This window comes from Eleutherodactylus coqui, chromosome 10 (genome assembly GCF_035609145.1).
Source record: "Eleutherodactylus coqui strain aEleCoq1 chromosome 10, aEleCoq1.hap1, whole genome shotgun sequence".
Classification (NCBI taxonomy): domain Eukaryota; kingdom Metazoa; phylum Chordata; class Amphibia; order Anura; family Eleutherodactylidae; genus Eleutherodactylus; species Eleutherodactylus coqui.
Genome location: NC_089846.1, coordinates 65,032,121 through 65,052,611, shown reverse-complemented (window position 1 = coordinate 65,052,611; position 20,491 = coordinate 65,032,121). Strand labels below are relative to the sequence as shown.

Sequence of the window (20,491 nt, the reverse complement as noted above, 5' to 3'; positions counted from 1 at the left end):
GACAAAAAACGTGATCTGAACAGGGCTAAGCAGAATTGTCCACATTTGCCTCCAGCACTACTTCCATTTACCAGGTGTCTGATGTGTTTCAGCTATAAGGGAAGGACCATGTTCTATATTTTTGTGGAAGGAGAAGGGGGACAAATGTAATTCTTCCCCAAACTATATTTTAGGAATCTTTTAGGAGTCTTAATGCAATTTTATTTTTTATAGATCCATAAACTGGATCCATTTACTGTACTGATTGTCATTGTAAAATATGGATTACATCAGATTCAGCACCATTCAGAATTAAAGGAACACTAGTAATGTACAGAGACCAGATCCTGTAATGTACAGAGTAAAGGATATTGGATCCTGTATCGTATAGGGCGGAGGAGATCAGATCATGTATTCTACGGTGTGGAAGAGATCAGATCCTGTATTTTAGAGTGTGGAGGAGATCAGATCCTGTATTGTAGAGTGTGGAGGAGATCAGATCCTGTATTGTAGAGTGTAGAGGAGATCAGATCCTGTATTGTAGAGTGTGGAGGAGATCAGATCCTGTATTGTAGAGTGTGGAGGAGAGCAGGTCCTGTATTGTAGAGTGTGGAGAAGAGCAGGTCCTGTATTGTAGAGTGTGGAGGAGATCAGATCCTGTATTGTAGAGTGTGGAGGAGAGCAGGTCCTGTATTGTAGAGTGTGGAGAAGAGCAGGTCCTGTATTGTAGAGTGTGGAGGAGATCAGATCCTGTATTGTAGAGTGTGGAGGAGAGCAGGTCCTGTATTGTAGAGTGTGGAGGAGATCAGATCCTGTATTGTAGAGTGTGGAGATCAAATCTTGTATCGTACAGTGTGTAGGATATCAAATTCTGTATTGTATAATATGGAGGAGATCCAGATCCCGTATTGTACGGTGTGGGGAAAGATCAGATCCTATATTGTACTGAGTGGAGGAGATCAGATCCTGTAGCATAGAGTGTGGAGATCAGATCATACATATGTGCGAAAGATCAGATCTTGTAACGTACAGAGTCAAGGGAAGTAGATCCTGTATTGTATGGTGTGGAAGAGATCTGACACTGTATTGTACCTATTGTACTAAGTAGTTTAGATTGAATTTTATATTGTATAGAGTAAAGTTTAGATCCTGTAATGTACAGTATGGAGGAGAGTAGATCTGTATTGGACCGTGTGAAGGAGATGGAGTCCTGTATTGTACAGTGTGGAGGATATCGGATCCCATATTGTATATTGTGGGGAATGATCAGATTCTCTATTGTACCGAGTGGAGGGTAGTAGATTCTGTATGGTACAGGGTAAAAGAGATCTGACATTGTATTGTACCTATTGTACCAAGTAGTGGAGATTAGATCCTAGATTGTATAGAGTAAAGGAGTTTGGATCCTGTAATGTACAGTATGGAGGAGAGTGGATTCTGTATTGGACCATGTGAAGGAGATCAAATCCTGTATTGTACAAAGTATAGGAGAGCAGATCCCATATCCTACATTACGGAGCAGATCAGATCTTGTACAGTGTAGGTGGGGATCAGATTCTGTATTGTACAGTGTGGAAGAGAACAGATTATATTTTGCATAATGTTGCACAAATAGCTCAGATCTTAAAACCAATTAACACTTCATTTTTTATCTAATATTATGTAAAAACTATGCAAGGAAGGACAGGGCTGGCTAGATCTGGAGCACACATCACCCCATATTAGTAGACAATACTTTAGTATAACTTTATTTATCGAGCAAAGGTTGTACTGCAACCACATCTGGCCCCAATAAGCACATAAAATATCTCATTAAAGCGAACATGTCACATTTTCTGACATGTCTGCTTTAGTAAATACTTGTATTCTCTATGAAATCACAATTCTGGAACGTCTCTTCTTTTAACTTTGTGTTGTGTGGTTCCTCTGTTATTCCTCTTAGCAATTTATGAATAAATTGATAACTAGGTGTCACCATTCCCTTTGTTAAAGGGGTGTGTCCCTACACAGTCTGATACTGTCAGCATTGATTGGACAATATAGGGACACACCCCCAACATAACACCCAATTGTCAATTTTTTCATACAATTTTAGGAGGAATAACAAAGGAACGGCACAAAGCAAATTTCTAAAAATATGTTTCAGAGCTGTTATTTCATGGGGAATACAAGTATTTACCAAAACAGACACATCAGGAGAGGTGACGAGTTCCCTTTAAAATGTGAATTTTTATCATCTCTGTTATGTGTGTAGATGGTGATCACAGGTATAATATATGGGTGAGTGGTAGATGGGGCTGAACTGTACAATTTAGGGAGGCTGAAACTGGTTCTGTTGGTAAGCACCAGATGCTTGCCCTTTGGTATTACTTATAACCTGGAAATTGGACCACTTTAAGTGGCCACTGCCAGAAGCAAACACAACTGTAATTCAATATTTGGCTATGGATGGATTTGTCAACCAAACATGGTACTAATAATACTACTAGTAAAATCATGGATGTCCGTGTATATTTGCAGTAAGTGGGTGTAGAACTTGCCCAAGACTTGAGACAACTGCAGATGGACAATAGCTATATAGTCAGCGAATCTAGAGTTTTTGTATGTAACGAAATTAACTTTTCACTATGTAAAGTACAGAAAGAAAATCATATTGTTCTCTGGAAACAATCAGCAAGCAGACTACACTTTAATAATTAGAATCAGAATTATTTATTTTCCTTAAAGGGGTTGTCTGGGATTTTTTCTATTGATGACCTGTCCTCAGGACAGGTCATCATTAAATGATCAGCAGGGTTCCATCTCTTGAGATTCCCATCAATTGCCTGATTCCTGGTGCTGCTGTTACTATGGCCATATCCAGAAGCAGATCGTCCTGACTGTAGTGCAGTGGCCATGGTTGGTACTGCAGGCATAGGTCTTACTGAACTCAACACAACATCAACCCAGGTCACTGCACTATGGTCAAGGTGATCGGATTCCTGCACTGTTCATAGTGACCGCAGCACCAGAAATAAGCTGATCGGTGGGGATCCCGAGCAATGGAACTCCGCCAATCAACTATTGATGGCCTGTATTGAGGATAGGTCATCAATAGAAAAAAAATTGAAAAAGTCCCGGACTTCCCCTTTAATATACCAAGTTCCTCAAACTTTTAATCTATGAACATCTAAAATTGTTTGATTAACATATGACTATCTAACATGTGGTCATTATGAGGTTCATCAGCTGGACTTCAAGGGGTGTTTTGGGTGCCTACCCACTGGTGATTTTTTTTCTTGCAATGCTAAATTGCGTTTTGCGTTTTTTCTGAAGAGCAATTAGCATAGAATGTGTTCTTGTCCATTTGGGTTTTTTTTTTCCGTTTCGTTGCAATTTTTCACATAGGAACTGTCAGTTGCATATGTCTCCTTATTTTTCTCGTAATGCACCCATGATTGTCAATGGAAATTAACGAAAAAGGCGGGAAAAACGCCGCGAAAAAGGCGCGGAAAACGCTGCGTTTTTCACGCACGAAAATCGGCAACGCCAGTGGGTAGGCGCCGTTTAAGTGTTAAAAGCGATTCCCATTCAGATCCAAACAATTGCAATAGCATTTATAACAATAACTCCAACCATGTAAATGAGCAGATGATAAAAAACAATAAATTGATCCTTCATACTTAAAACGCAACGAACGTCATACAGTATTTTCACTACATGCTGTTTGCTGGCTTTTAACAACCCGCACTCCATGCACAGCAAAAACCATTATAAAAGTACTCAATGGGGACAGAGATCTGTCAACAGCAGCTTGTTGACTGTTTTCGGGAAACAACAGGAGTTTTGTTTGTGTTCTCCTAAAAAGTAACTAAAAGATATATAAAAACAGCAAGAAAAAATAACAAAGATGCAAAATGTTATACTTTTAATGGTGAATAAAGTAAAAATCGCTACACGCTGGTAATGTACAGCCTTGTAGATCAAGGGACTTGTTGGAAAAGCCTCAGTGAGCTGCCGCTGTGTCGACTACTGACATAAATTAGTACATAGTAGTTATCACCAACCAACAATCCTAAATGCATCATATTAGCCTCATGCCAGCACATATCACATCCCTGCACATATATGGAGGCAGCACTAATGCTGCAGTCGCAGACAGGTCGTAGACAGTCGAGGGATCCGTTAGACATATGCATCACAATGTTACATAAAAACGATTGCAGCGTGGCAAAGCGGCGCAACATCTCAATGGAGTCATATCATATATATCCCCGAGCACGACAACAATATCGCAGAATACCAACACAGTGTTAGTTGTGTGACCTTTCGCCTTGTCACATTCTCATGCTATAATTACAATATATCCGCCTATACGGAAAATAACAAAATGAACGGTAAAAGAAGACGAGTTCAGTGCAATAACGATGCAAAAGTATTCACACCACACCGAACAGCAATATCGCGACAATTTTAGTTGCGCGACTTTTTTGCCTTGTCACATCCCCCACGCTATAATTACAATATATCCAACTGTACAGAAAATAATAAAATTAATGGCAAAGAAAGACGAGTTCAGTGCAATAGCGATGCAAAAGTATTCACGCCGTGGGGAACATAGAGTAATAAGGCAATGTTTAGTAGATTTCATGACTGGCACAGTCTGTGGAGCTCTGCAGGGGGTACAAGTCCATGTTGCATGTCGAAGACTTAGTGCAAAATACACGGTGAGGCGAAATCTAGGGAAATGTGACAGGGATGAAAGAGTGCAGAGCCTGGCTGAGCGAGCCGCATGCAGCCCAGCAGTGAAGGGGTGCACAGAGGACAGTCACATGGGGTTCAGTCTCTCCAGATGTGCACAAGGGAATTAAGGGCACAATGTTTGCAATGCACTAGATAGATGACTCTTTTATGTGCGGGGGGTCCTATACAGTGTGATGCCCATTATGTACATAGGGGGCTCACATCTGCTGTGCAATCCAGATGCCGGAGCTTCCTAACATGTGACCTTTTCTATAGACACCCTTAATGTATAGTCAGTGCAGAGAGAACTGCTGACTAATGGCAGCCAGGTGTCTGTGTTACATGTATGTGCATAGGGTCCAATAGGCACTTGTCTCTTGCATAGCTAGACATGGATGACATGCACATGTATGATCCACTTGCATGCAATCAGCTATATATCCATGCAGTATGCACCTACAGATCCATGCATTTGCCTGCATTATATCCCCTATATATTCTACATGATGCTATCTTGTTCTGCACATACACGTATTAGTCAAGCATGCATGCCTGCACTCACACACATGCAGGACCTGGGCTCCAAAGCCATGCTACACATATTTACTCACGATTTGAGGGGGTTGTGCAGGGCTGTGTTCATGGTGCTGCTGGGTATTAAGCAGGAACACTGCAGCCCCTCTAATATCACAATACTGTACAATTTCATTCATTCTGCACACAGCAGCCAATCACAGGCCAAGCTGAGGGAAGCCGGCCGCGGGGTGCGTCGGGAGTTGTAGTTCCGAAGCAGAGTGAAGCTGGCGGTCAGAAGACAGGATGGAACTACGTATCCCAGTGTGCCGCGCGAGAGACAGGTCTGGGAGGCTGAGAGGGGCGCTGATTGGTGGAGAGGGTTAGGGTACTGTAAGAGGGGGAGGTGGGTGACAAAGAGAGGGGAAAGACAGGAAGGAGGGGGGACGTGAAGGGGTGCAAGGGAGGGAGAGATTACAAGAATGGAGGGGGTAGGAGGAAGGGGAGTGATTAGAGGAGGCAGGAGGTGTGCAGGGGAGACAGACTGAGGAGGGAGGGGGCGTCTGGGCACACAGGTACAGAATGAGACAGACATGGGATGTGAGGGAATGAGACAGGTGGGAAAGGAATGAGACCTCTATACTGATTGCCAGAGAGAAGACACATATACATATAATAACATCTGTATGTATATATATATATATATATATATTACTGTAATATATATATTTACTAGTATAACACAGATATGACCAATGCATGGAGTCCATGGAGAATTGAAGGGGTCTAACTGTGGAAAAATGATTGATGGCGAAATCCGTAAAAGTGAATGAATAAACAATATCTTCATGTTCCGATTGTAAATTTATATCGTAACCCATGAAATATTTGTCTGTATGACCAACTAACGCCGTAGGGATTCCATCCTGTCGCTCTCTATATGTAATGGGAGAAACTAGTCTGTCGTAAAGAGATTTTCCACAATTCTCCATGAGATATTGAGCGCTTACAATCCATGAAAACGGCTGGAGAATCCCGCAGCAGCGGCTCCGCACACATTCACACGTATCGTATTCACGGACCAGAATCGTCTGTGGAAGCATTAAAAACCCACAGCGAACGCTCGTGTGTGTGTGTGTATGTATGGTGTGTGTGTATGTATGGTGTGTGTATTACATGTGTGTGTATGTATGGTGTGTGTGTATGTATGGTGTGTGTATTACATGTGTGTGTATGTATGGTGTGTGTGTATGTATGGTGTGTGTGTATTACATGTGTGTGTATGTATGGTGTGTGTGTATGTATGGTGTGTGTATTAGATGTGTGTGTATGTATGGTGTGTGTGTATTACATGTGTGTGTATGTATGGTGTGTGTGTATTACATGTGTGTGTATGTATGGTGTGTGTGTATGTATGGTGTGTGTATGTATGGTGTGTGTGTATGGCGTGTTTTTTACGCATGTTGCTAGGAGACAGGGGAAAAAAAGTGACATAAATTGGGCCTTCAGGCGTTTTTGTTGTGCATGTGAAAACTGGATGCAAACAGACATTAAAAAAATCACATGCGACAAAAACGGATGCAACACGGACATACACACGCAGCGAAATTGGTCCATTTCTCACTGACTGAAATTGCACCCTCCCGTGTGAATGAGCCCTACTGTCCTGTTGGCCGTGTACGGCCACCTCAGCTGAGACTTATGGTGTTTCTACATGGGCTGAATTCTCGACCCGAATTTATAAGCGCCGATTGAAACATGTCTATCGGTGCTCGGTCATTTTCTTTCTTATGGGCACAGACAATGACTAATACAATCACTAATATGACCATTCGTCCTCATCGCCTGGCTGTGTATTTCCAAGTTCACACAGGGAGATGTACTGCCCATCAGATAATGAAGACTGGCTGATCGTTGGTCCCTTTACATGGCGCAACTGTAGAGTGAACAAGTGTTTAGAGCAGTAATTGCCAACCAGGGTGCCGTGGCTGTGAGAACCCTCCAGAGGTGCCGCAGCCAGGCCCAAACACTGGTTCTCACCAGTACTCACCTGTTGCGTGCTCCCCCAGGCAGTAGCAGCTAGAATCTATAATGTCATGGGGGGTGCTGGCGTCACATAACTTTCCTGTCATGTGACCCCTGGGGAGCTACGCAGGAGGCCTGCCTAAGCAGCAAAGCAGGGGCGTTGAAGACGGAGCCCCCCCCCCCCCCCCCCAAGCAACCAGCCAGGAGCGCCACAATATACAGAATAGTAGAGGATCAGCCTGCATGTCATCTCCTAGTGCAGCACCATGTCAGGGGGTAATGAGGGGTGCACAGTGTGCCAGTTATAATACAGGCAATAGTTTTGGGGTCATAAGGTGTAGGAGACTCAGGGGTGTGTAGTGAGCATGGGGGTGATTCTGGGGTCTAAAACTTCCCCTCGCCATTCCAGACTCTATCTACTTTTTTTGTACTGTTACATGCTGATACACGAGACCCGTGCTGGCCAATTTGTGGCTTCAGACCAGAGATTGCCCAGTGCCAGTCACCTGTCCAGCACGTACTGATGCTACCCGGAAGTCTTGAGTGGCATGGGAGTATGCAAAAGTTGATTTTTTTTATTAACAGGAATAAAAAGGGGCAGTATTATTGTGATGGGTCAGTAAAGGGGCATTGGCACTCTTATGGAGGCAGAAAAGGAGGCATAATACATTTTTGGTGGCCAGTAAAGAGGCATTGTTATTTTTATGAAATAAGAAGGAGCCGTCATTATGTCATTTGTGGGGGCAGAGAAGGGGGCATTATTACTTCTGAGGTCTGCATATTGCTGAAAACCTTTTGGTAGGTGTGCCCTGAGGTAACATTTTTTCCTATGTTTGCCCTGAGGCTGAGAATGTTGGGAAACACTGATTTGGAGGAATGTTGGCCTTGATAATCGGCTCGTGTAAAAGGACTATTAAAGGCTTGCAATAAGACGCCATGAATTTCATGCTTTTTTAGTGTCATTCTTTTGGTTGCACACTTTTGACCTGTGGTTTTATTAACAGTTTTTCTCCCCTCCTATACAGAATTCTATGTGAAAAGGACTGAAAAAAACACCATAACTACAGCATGTTGTGTTTTGAAAAAAAAATGCTACTGACCCCCAAAAAAAGAAAAGAGGCAAAACGCCACAAAAAGTGCACTGTTGTAGTACATTTCCTAACTTCCAGTTGATTTACATTTAAAGGGAACCTGTCATGTCCTATAAGCATCAAAAACTAAGTTTATGAGGTCATAGGACAGAGGACGTTACGTCGCTGTCAGACTCCTCTCTTTAATCAGCACACACGCACACCCGTAAAGATCAGTCTGTGTTGAGTCCACTCAACGCATTGAGGGGGTTGGATAATTATAAAAAAACATAGACTTGGTTTATGGTGTTCACAGGACATGACTGGTTACGGTATTTTTTGCTTCATCCCCCCAAAACACTGCAAAAATTGTAGGGAATATCACCACAAAAAACGCATATGTGTGAAAAAGCTTAAGGCTATGCACTCACTGCGGAGTCCAACGAGGATTTTCCTATGCAGATGTTAGGCCATGGATCGACAATCTGTGTGCAGAGGTCCTGATGTAGAAACACTGTGACCTTCATACTTGTCGCTTTGTAGCCCTAGACTAAGCCAATAAAAGGATGTTATTGGTAAAACATGGTGGACGGGGGTTTAGAGTTGCTCTTTTTTGGGGACACTCAGGGTGGTTTCACATCAGTGGCCGGGGTTCCGCTCTCCGGCTCCGTCTCTGGACAGAATGGGACAGCGCCGGATGGGCCTTACTGACTATAATGGGGTCTGTCCGCCTTCCACCCAGCTGCCCAGCTTTTGGACGCTTTTTCTTCCGGTATTTTGAGCCAGATCTGTGACGGAACTTCCGACCGGAGGTTCTATCGCAGATGTGACACCGGCCTCAGGCTCAGAACCATATATAATAATAATAATATAATAATAATCTTTATTTGTATAGCGCCAACTTATTCCGCAGCGCTTTCAGGCATGGATAAATGCAAAACAATACAACAATTACAATATAAGGTACATTGGGTTAGACACAAATGGGTTGGGGGTGGTACAGGAGGTGCAGGGGGTGGGGAACACAGGCAATAGGAAATATTATGTACAGATCATTTATCAGAAGGCAAACAGGGTGGAGCACCATAGTGAGGGGCAGGGGACTAGGTCAGGAGATTTGGTATGCTTCCCTGAAGAGGTGCGTTTTTAAGGCACGTCTGAAATTTCGTGCATCGGGAATTGTCCGGATGCCTTGGGGTAGAGCATTCCAGAGGATGGGTGCTGCTCTAGTGAAGTCCTGTAGGTGAGCATGAGAGGTTCGTATTACAGGGGTGTTTAGTCTGAGGGTGTTAGTCGATCGGAGTGAGCGGGCTGGGTGGTGTACTGACAGTAGGGAGGCAATGTATGGTGGTGCAGCGCCATGCAGAGCTTTGTGAGTGAGGTAGAGGAGTTTGAATTTAGTTCTGCAGTGGATGGGCAGCCAATGCAGCGACTGGCATAATGCAGAGGCGTCTGAATAACGACTGGATAGAAAAATGAGCCTAGCTGCTGCATTTAGTATGGATTGGAGCGGAGCGAGTCTAGTGCGGGGGAGGCCAATGAGTAGCGAGTTGCAGTAGTCAAGCCGGGAGTGGATGAGCGCAACCACGAGCGTCTTTAGCGTGTCCGTGGTTAGGAACGGACGTATTTTAGCAATATTTCTGAGGTGCATGTGGCATGTTTGGGCCAGAGATTGGATATGGGGGGCAAAGGAGAGGTCAGAGTCCAGTGTGACGCCAAGGCATCGGGCATGCCATCGGGGGGTTATGATGGTGCCAGACACTGGAATGGAGATGTTGAGGGGAGGTCGGTTAGAAAATGACTGAACTAGAAATTCCGTAATGTGATGTTTTTGCTGGACGGACACCATTGAGAAGCAGCAGTGATCCAGTACTAATCGCATATTGTCAGCTCTTCCCCTGACTATACTTCTCTAGTAACACCATTAGAGGACCGCTCTTCTCGGAAGCACATGTTATGGAATTGCTAGCTGTGGAACTTCTCATTCCTATCTGTAGAGTGGGCCTCAAATCCGAGCTCGATTTCAGCCTCCAGGCACAAGAATATAGTGCAGCTCCACTTGTGAACTGGTCAAGTCAGGAATGATTTTGGCGCTAAGCCAGAAGTAATAGTCCTGGCTCGCCTGCAGGCAGACGTTTGTTGCACATGGAAATAGTTTAGTCTGGTAGTATGCTATCCAGGTGTCCATGTATCAGGAAAAAATAACTGGTGATCCCTAATCGTAACCGTTTTTTTGGATTGGAATGCCTGATTTATTGCTAACTGATCCGTTTAATGGTAAAGGAATGCACCATATATACATCCAACCAACCACATTATACATAATGCTGGGGGGGTGACAATAAGCATGGATGACTACTGGTGTTTATTGCTTATATGAGTGCCCATTGATTTAATTGGGTGCTGTCCAATGAGCAGTTCCCTTGGGGTTCCAGTAGCTCAAGGGTGACATCCAGTCCTTGTACTTTCTGTATTCTTATGTTATTCCAAGATTATTTTAACTTTGTATTGCGCCAGGAAATACAGCAGGCGATAGCCCTGCAGAAATATGTCCTGATCTGTATATAGAGAAAGATTTCTATATGTTTCAAGAGCTCAAGAGTTAATCGCGCACCCTGAGATCTGATCCTCTTACAGGATAAAACTGACCCACATGGAAGGATTGGACAATACTGGGGCCACAGTGACATCTAGTGGCTACCAGAAGGAAATGCTTTTAACTGTCAGATCACTTTTCATGATACAGTAAAATCTGCAGTTTATTATAACTAAATTCTATTCTAATTTTAGTCAGTTATGGAAATTTTTTTAAAGTCTTTATTCTTGTCCTTAGAGGGTAGTATTGTACACCGATGATCCATAACATTAAAGGGGTTCCCCAATTGCTCCATCTTCCAGAACTCTGGCCAATCAGCTGTTTGCTAGGCTGATGTGCTGGTGCACGGAGCTGATTTCTGCAGGAAGCAGACAGCTCTGTTCCCACTGCAGTGACCGGGCTCGGTATTACAGTTCCTATTCACTTAATTGGCTACTTAGCCTGCAATACCAAACCTGGCCACTGCTGTCTGTTTACTGCAAACCTAAGTTCATTACATGAGCCCAGGAGATGTGTAATGTATACCAGCTGTACATATATAGTTATATACAGGTGATACCCAGGTTATACCAGCATGGTCCAAATCACTATATAAAGGCAGATATATAAGGAGCATGCTGGTGTAATCTGTATATCTCCTGTATATTAATATATATGTACAGCTGGTATAAGTTATACATCCTGTATGTAGTGATATCGACCAAACTGGAATACCCTGGATAACCTATACCAGCTATACATATATAATTTATATAAAGAAGATACCCAGATTATAACAGCATGGTCCATATCACTATATACAGGGAGATGTGTAACTTATAGCAGCTGTACATAATTAAATACAGAAGATACCCAGGTTATTATACCTGCATGCTCCATATCTGTATATACATGGAGACGTATAAATTGGAGCTGTACTTAGCTGTACATATATAATTATATACAGTAGATAACCAGGTTAGAGTGGTCTCACACCTGCATTGCGGATTCCCTTCTCTGCTCCGTTCCTTTTATGTACTGTGGGGTGACATTAACCACACCCCTTTTACACTGAAATAACCCTGAATTTGTACAATATAGTATGGTGTAAAAATTGTGATGAAAAGACAGTATGTTGGGATTCAATTCGCGACTCACCCCTTTCAAGCTTTTTCACTTAAAGGGGTTGTCCCGCGAAAGCAAGTGGTGTTAAGCACTTCTGTATGGCCATATTAATGCACTTTGTAATATACATCGTGCATTAAATATTGGCCATACAGAAGTTATTCACTTATCTCCTCCGGTGCTGGCGTCCCCGTCTCCATGGAGCCGACCGAAGCCTTCTTCTCCCTCGATTAGACGCGCTTGCGCAGTCTGCTCTTCTGTTCTGTTAAATGGGGTCGCACCGGCGTGCGCAGAAGACCTGTGCGGCGCGAGCACGCCGGAGCGGCCCCATTCAACAGAACAGAAGAGCAGACTGCGCAAGCGCGTCTAATCGAGGGAGAAGAAGGCTTCGGTCGGCGCCATGGAGACGTGGAGGCCAGCACCGGAGGGGGTAAGTGTATAACTTCTGTATGGCCAATATTTAATGCACAATGTATATTACAAAGTGCATTAATATGGCCATACAGAAGTGTTTTACCCCACTTGCTTTCGCGGGACAACCCCTTTAACTTCAAACCATTTTTTTACAATCTGGAAAAAGACCCAAATAAATGGAGTCCTCTCTTCTTGTCGTGGTGCGGAAGAGTTAAAGGGGTTGTCCCGCGCCGAAACGGGGTTTTTTTTTTTTCAACCCCCCCCCCCGTTCGGCGCGAGACAACCCCGATGCAGGGAAGTAAAGAAAGTTTACCGGAGCGCTTACCTTAATCCCCGCGCTCCGGTGACTTCAATACTTACCGCTGAAGATGGCCGCCGGGATCCTCTGTCTTCGTGGACCGCAGCTCTTCTGTGCGGTCCACTGCCGATTCCAGCCTCCTGATTGGCTGGAATCGGCACGTGACGGGGCGGAGCTACACGGAGCCGCTCTCTGGCACGAGCGGCTCCATAGAAGACTGCTGAAGACCCGGACTGCGCAAGCGCGGCTAATTTGGCCATCGGAGGCCAAAAATTAGTCGGCACCATGGAGACGAGGACGCCAGCAACGGAGCAGGTAAGTAAAAAACTTTTTATAACTTCTGTATGGCTCATAATTAATGCACAATGTATATTACAAAGTGCATTATTATGGCCATGCAGAAGTGTACAGACCCACTTGCTGCCTCGGGACAACCCCTTTAAGTCCAGATAGATTTCCTCCCAAAGTTTCTTTACTTATGCCAGGCACTTCCAATGAGATTACACAGGATTTACCTATTGCGCATTCGAGCCCTAATAACTAAGTTTGTTTGGAAGGGACATAGGCCTAGACTAAAATACAGCATCCTCATCCGGACAAAAGTTTTGGGAGGTCTCAGCCTCCCTGATTTTTCTCTATATTACAAAGCCAACATTGCTAATTGCGTTTGGAACTTGCTCAAACACCGAACATCCAGGCTCTGGGTTGAAATAGAATATGACATGGATCCCAGGTTAACATAGTAACATAGTTTATAAGGCCGAATGAAGACCCCCTCATGTATTTATACATGGTTATTTGAACACCCCTTAGCCGTCTTTTTTCTAGAGCAAATAATCCCAATTTTGATAGCCTCTCTGGGTATTCCAGTCCCTTCATTCCGTGTATTAGTTTAGTTGCCATTCTTTGAACCCCCTCCAGTACTGTAACATCTTTCCTGAGCACCAGTGACCAGAACTGTGCGCAGTATTCCATGTGAGGCCTGACAAGTGCCTTATATAGTGGATGCAGAGGATGTTCTGGATACCGGGTAGCGCTATCAGAGATTCCCCCGATCTATCCCCTTACTCTCCCAATTACTATGTTCCTGGCGTAGTTTTGCCGCAAAGAGTTCTTTGATATCTATCCCTGTACCATTCACCCCTTTGCTGGTGACCCCTCAATTTAAGGCCTTTGAACATAGTACATCACTCCTGTCTCTTCCCTCCGAACCCATTCCACGCTTAAGAGACGTTCTTGGCGGAGCGGGCCTGAGGCCCTTGGCGGAGTTCTACGGAGAGACGCAGTTTCCTCCTAGAGGCTGGCCTCATTACTTTCAGCTACAGGGGACCTTGGAGTCTCTGACACTTGGATCATTCTCAATTAAGCCACTAACTCTTTTTGAGGTAGTTTGCATATCAACAGATTCTCCCAAACATCCAATTTCGTGCTTATACAAGATGCTGCTTGCGCGGGAGGTGGGGGCAAGCCTCCGGAATTTGTAGGGGTTTAGGAGGTCTACGGCAGAAAGCTTTCATAGTAACACATAAGGTATCAGTGTTTTCCAGAATCTAGAGCCTCAATTTTAAGATCTTATCTCGTTGGTACAGAACACCGGAGCGTTTACCTAAAATGTTGGCTCAGTCCTCCCCCTTGTGCTGGAGGTGTCTGGGAGGCAGGGGCAGTATGACACATATTTGGTGGGATCGCCCTCTGACAGCAGCTCTGTGGTTGGACGTTCCGGTTGTTCTCACCTTCAAGATGGTGATGATGTCCATGTTCCCGGAGTCCATTGTAAGTATAAAGAGTCTATTACGGTTCTTCATCCAGGCAGTCAGGCAGATAATCCTGAGGTTTTGAAGATCCAGTGCAGCCCCAACCAGAGTTCATTGGGTGGAGGCAGTCAATCCCCTGTTGCACTATGAGGAGATGAGAGCTGAAGAGCACTTATCTCTTTCGTCGTTTTATGCTGTTTGGCAGCCTTGGCTCAACTTCAGATCTTCTCCCAAATTGGGGAGGTGGTTGTCCATGGAGCTGGCCACGACATAGGATCTGACTCCTGCATCTTGTAGCCTCTTCCCTTTCCTATGTGATTCTGTCCTCTTCTCACTTTTCCCTTATATTCTTACTTTTTTGTGGTACCAACAAGGTTTCATGGTGAAAGATGTATGATGTCTACACTTTTTCTGTGTTACAATTCCCTCGTTGTTCAGATGTTTATTATTGTCATCTATGCATTGACTCATTTGTCACAATACAATCTTTTTGAATGAAGAGACAGTACAGTCTTGAAACGTGTTGATCTCCAGTCATGTTTCTTCTGTTAACACTGGCATCACGGCATGTCTTTTTGAAATTCTGTCATAACTATGAAAGTGGATCATTTGCCCTTAATTTGTGTACTGATGAGTTAAAGTTTGGGAATGGCCTAGCTAGATCCCAGACCTGAATCCCATTGAATATCTGTGAGTCGTCCTAAAGAGGAAGGTACACATGAGATGCCCTCGCAATCTGACAGATTTGGAGCGCTTTTGCAAGGAAGAATGACCAAGATTGCCAAGTCAAGCTGTGCCATGCCGATAGACACCGACTCAAAAAGACTGAATACTGTCATAAACTCAAAGGGTAGATCAACAAAGTATTAGTTTTAGGGTGTGTATATTTATGCAACCACACCATTTTAGGGTTTTTTTTCCCACCCTAAAAGATTTCAGTTTGTTTTTCAATGGAATTGTACAGATATGGGTGACATTGAAGGTGGAAATAAATCTGAAATGATCTATCTATCTATCTATCTATCTATCTATCTATCTATCTATCTATCTATCTATCTATCTATCGGTGTTGATGCCAGCTCATGGGCCTGTCTTCATGACTGATGACTAGAGGGTTAAAGGGGTATTCCAGGCATTTAACCCCTTGCATCATTGTGCCACCTACATCACAGTAGAGCTTCCTGTAGCACTGCTGCTATAATAATTTCTATCTGCATCTTAAAGGAAACTTGTCAGGTCCCATGAGTATCTTAGGGCCATGAACATATCGGTAAAACGCTACGAGTCTTCCTGCAGTGTTTTACCGGTGTTTATGAACACGGCTATGCCAGCAGAGAGTCAGCAGAGACCGTGTAGGTCCGCAAGTGCATTGCACATGCCCGTGTAATACACGGACACAGACATGCGCAGTGTGACTTTTTTTTTTAATTCCCTGATCAGGCATGTTATATGCTGCCTATACCAATGTATAGGGCTCATGCTGCACAGTATGCATAAAACAAATCGCGGCATGCCCTATCTTTCTGCCTTTTGCATTTTTTATCTCCCATATTTTCCTATGGACTTCACAGATATAGACTAAAATAATGATTCTTTATTTAAGATCCTTTTTAAAAAAACATATATGGGCTATTTTAAACACACACAACATAAACACAAAGGGATGTTACAATATCCCTTCCGTACAACAAGTCTCTGATTCTTATCACGAGATTCTTAGAGATCCAGATAGTGATGTATGACTGGATCACCTTAATAATGTTTACAAATAGTGTATATAATCACAAATAGATCAGTTGGTATGATCAAAGAGATATAAGATACGGGTGAGCTTAGAGGCTCCAATTCGTATTATGTATGCAAGTAGTATATATAGTCATAAATGGATCAGTTGGTATGACCAACAAATAAACTCATAGGCTCAAACTCAGATCAGTTGGTATGATCAGAGAGATGCAGATGAGTCTATAAGTTCGGGCTCTACGCGTTTCCCCACAAATACGTGGTTCATCAGGAGAAAAACATATATTAGGCTAACTACTTGTGTTAGTATACACAGTTTTGTACTACGTGATAAACAGGAATCACTTAGTGATGATCAGGTAAATTTTATCAACCACTGAGAATAAGTAGATCTCTCATGTGAGGCGTAATATAGTCACCATTATGCGTTAGGTTCTGTTTTTTCTGAGATAGAGCGTAGAAGAATAGAAGATTCTTTTTTCGTCAGACCAAGTTAGTCATTTTCCGGGGCAACTTTTTTAGTAGTTGCAACTATCAGTAGATAAACATACTGACTGTCTATTATTTTGACAGTGTATAGTGTCTGATAAATAAATCAAAGGGTTACCCCGCTCAGAGGGTTATATGATAGATGGTAATATTCCCCGCGGGTGTATATAGTTATCAGATTTGTGAGCAGAGGACAAATTGCTAGTGAAGGATATCAGCCCTCTGTCTGGTATACAGACAGCAGGAACTGAATCTTAGCAAAAATCCATACACTGCTCCAAACGGATTTTCCTATGGAGCCTCCTTTTTATTGCATCGCAAAGCACGAACTTGCGATTTTCGCGCGATGTGTTTTTAAACATTAGAAAGTCCTATTGACTTTCACACTAAACAATTGCGGCAAAATCGCGTGAGAAAATCTCAAGCAGCAGCAATGTTCGTGCGACAAAAAGTAGCACTGATGCTCAAAAATCATGGGAAAAAAGATCTTTTCTCGCAAGTAAAATCGCGATCGCTAGTGTGAAGGAGCCCTTACTTCACTGATTCCCTCCTAAGGGCAAAAACATATGGCCGTATGCACAACTATGCTCACCCCTACGGGTGAGTCGGGTTTTTTGTTTTTTTTCAGACCATTCAAACTCCACACCATAGTGCGCGAGTTTAAAAAAAACAGCTGGAAGATAGATTCTGCCCTATCTTCTCCGCATGTAGTATTAACTATGTGCAAGGAAGATAGGGCAACTCCTATCTTTTTTTGCCCGTACTATTAACAAGTGAAAATGCCGCCTCGTTTGGTCCCGTTTTACGGCCATGATTATCACAGCTGCATAATAGAACAAAATCACGCCCATCTGAAGAAGCCTTTAGGGCTCCTGCCCACTTGCATTTGTGCTTTACGATTTTTGTGCGATGTGTTTTAATTAGAAAGTCCCATTGACATTCATGTTAAAAAAAAAGGCAGCGTTAAAAAAACGCAAGTGGGCGGGAGCCCTGAGTCTGCTGCTCTGTATTACATGTATGTCTAGTCCAATGACATTCTCAGCATTAAAGCTGCTCAGTACATACAACGAGACCAGAGAACCCAAATAATACAAGCAGCAGTATAAGAATACAATGGAAATAAAACCAGACACACAAAGATATCGGGTTGAACACAAAGAATTTTATTGTTTTTCAATTTTATTAAAGGGAATGTTTAATGTATATTTTAAATATGTCAATGATATGATGGGTCCATTGACTTTCATTGATTCAGGGGAAGGTGAAAAAAACCCTGTAAGGGGGAAAATTGTTTCCCAACTCCACTGATGGCAGTCAGAACAGTCCCTGAATCAATGTCTGACTCATTTGACAGTCAAGTGAGCAAATATTTGGGAAGTGGTTGAATTGGTTGTGGGAGGAGGTCTTCCTAACTTCAAATACAAAATCCGAAATTAGTCTCTGGATCAAATGCCCATATGGATACTCACCTCCTATCCATTCGATGTCGAGGGCGCAGTCGGTGAGTTCTGTCTTGATAGCAGAATGGAGAATCGGTGAGGTCTTGAAGGGCTGTTGAAGTCGGACCAGAGGTCGGAGGATTCAGAGACTAGAAATTGGGGAAGTAATAAGTTGATACTGACGTTGTCCAGAGCAAGCTGTTTTCCGACTGTACACAGACAGCGGGCAAAGGAGGCACGGGCTGCAGGGCAGGAGGCGCGGGATCATCCTACTGTGTCCAACAAGAGGCCAAAAATGTGAAGTCGGACACAGAGTGAAGAGCTGCTGCATCTATTGGCCCATCCTGATGGTTGGTACCTACAGCATGCTGCAAGAGGAAGAAATGAACAGAGATATAAAGGTATATAATATTTTCTCCTCTCTCCTCCTCTTCTAGACTCTTGGCATGGAAAAATAACATTTAGTATGTCTTCGCTTACAGGGAAAGGTTTAAATCGTGGCACTATTCTCTTCTGTTCCAGTTCCTCCCAGCGTATGCCCCCCAGAATGGGTGGCTTCTGATGTTTCTCGTCACTCCCAGCTGCCTCTCTGGGTCTTTCTGTAGCAGCTGATCTTTCAGGTCTGCATCCAGCCACGATGGAAATTCTGGCTAGTCAGAGGTGATCGCCTTGTGGACTATCTGAACCTGGTGGCCAGAAAAAATGGTGCACGTCCAGTTGCCATTTTGCATGCAACTATACCCATACTCCACCAGTCCACTGCTACAGTGTAGGCTTTTCTCAGGAGCATCTCTGGGGCCATGTAGCGGAATGTTCTTGCCCGTCCGCAGATCTTGCTGGATGCGGTCAGACTGTCTTGCTCAAGACCCAGGTCGATTATTCAGATGTGCCCATCTCTATCCACCATGATATTGTTCAACTTGATGTCTCTGCCATGAAATTAGAATCTTTTTTAGAAACAATGCCTCTCCTGTCCATGGCTGTATCTGGTATTGCTGCTCAGCCCCATCCAAGTACATATAGCTAAGCCACAATACCCAACACAGCTCATTAAAAACAATGACAGCATAAATCATTTTCCACTTACCGATGGATGATACCATGCCGGTGGAGAAACTGGAGGCTGCAAATCAGTTCTGCTATGAAATACCTGATAAAGAGAGGAAAGTGTTTTGTATCATTCTGGATAACTTCTGTAAAGGAAAACGTCATCTGATCTGTGACATAACCAATCCGCCTGTATCCCATAATCCGTTACCCACTCTATATAGGACGGTTCAGTTTCCCGGACACCTGAATTAGAGTCTGAAGGTTTCCACCAGACAGGTGCTCCATGATGAAGAAGGTGTGCTCCTGTAATACAAAGCACAATATTATAGTAAGGGCTCATTCGCACGGGCGATAAAATCGTGCAAGTTTTGTGCATTAAAGGACACACAAATCGCATGCAAAAATCAAACACACTCTTCTCAATGGGTCTATTTACATGGGCGATTTTTCTCTTGCAGCAATGTTGTGAGACAGAAAAATCGCAGCATGTTCTATTTTTGTGTGAGTATACATGAGAATAGAACATGCAGATGTGCGGTCTCCTGCACATCGCACCGGACACGGATGGAATGTCTGTTTCCTGTGCAATGTAAATCGTGTCTGAGAATTTCGCACGTGGCTATTGCTCGCCCATGTGCATCCGCCCTAAGAAACACATTTTCTGATCCGTCACCTATTATGGAAAAAGATGACCAGAGCAGGGAGACCCCTGTGTATACCTGAGACTGTAGTGTGGCGCTGAGATGACACAGCAATGGGCAATCTCTGTCTGGCAGGAGTAGCCGTCTCTCCCGCTGCAGCTCTTCTGTGTTGTCCTTCTTGTTGATCATCTTAATGGCATTGAAGATGTTTCAGCGACGAACAGATGCCAAGACGACATAAGGAAAGAAACTGCAAAATAAGCATTTCAATTCTTCAAAATCCCTGATATATAATTAGCAGAACATTATTGTATACCATCCCCCAAACTAAAATGGCTAATGGTGGGGAACATACTGTATATCTGCACTATAAGACTACAGCCGGGATGTGAAATCTGATTACGATGAAACAGAGAAGTGTAAGACTTACCTCCCCCAAGCTGCCCCTATGGAACCTGAACCCGCTGATGGTAAGTCGGGCGCTGAGCCTGGGTGTTACAGCGGTGCCAGGTCCGGAAGGGAGGGAAGAAGGAATACCATATTGTAAAAATTGTGATGCAAAGACAGTATGGTCTTGAAATGCGTCAATCTCCAAACTCCAATAAGTGTCTCTTCTATCATCACTGGCATCAAGGCATGTCTTTTTGAAATTGC

The 20,491-nt window shown here is 43.5% G+C and overlaps 1 protein-coding gene across 2 annotated transcripts in view; it reads right to left on the bottom strand.

Annotated features, from left to right (window-relative positions):
• Positions 1–5,381, bottom strand: part of DPF1 (double PHD fingers 1) — a 79,107-nt gene extending 73,726 nt beyond the window's left edge. The window contains exon 1 of one of the 2 annotated variants that reach the window (XM_066581179.1): positions 5,313–5,381. In XM_066581179.1, coding sequence (XP_066437276.1) covers positions 5,313–5,344 — 32 coding nt within the window. In that variant the 5' untranslated portion in view covers positions 5,345–5,381. The remainder of the gene's footprint in view (positions 1–5,312) is intronic. The other variant, XM_066581180.1, reaches the window with a different exon arrangement.
• Between the last annotated feature and the right edge of the window lie 15,110 nt (positions 5,382–20,491).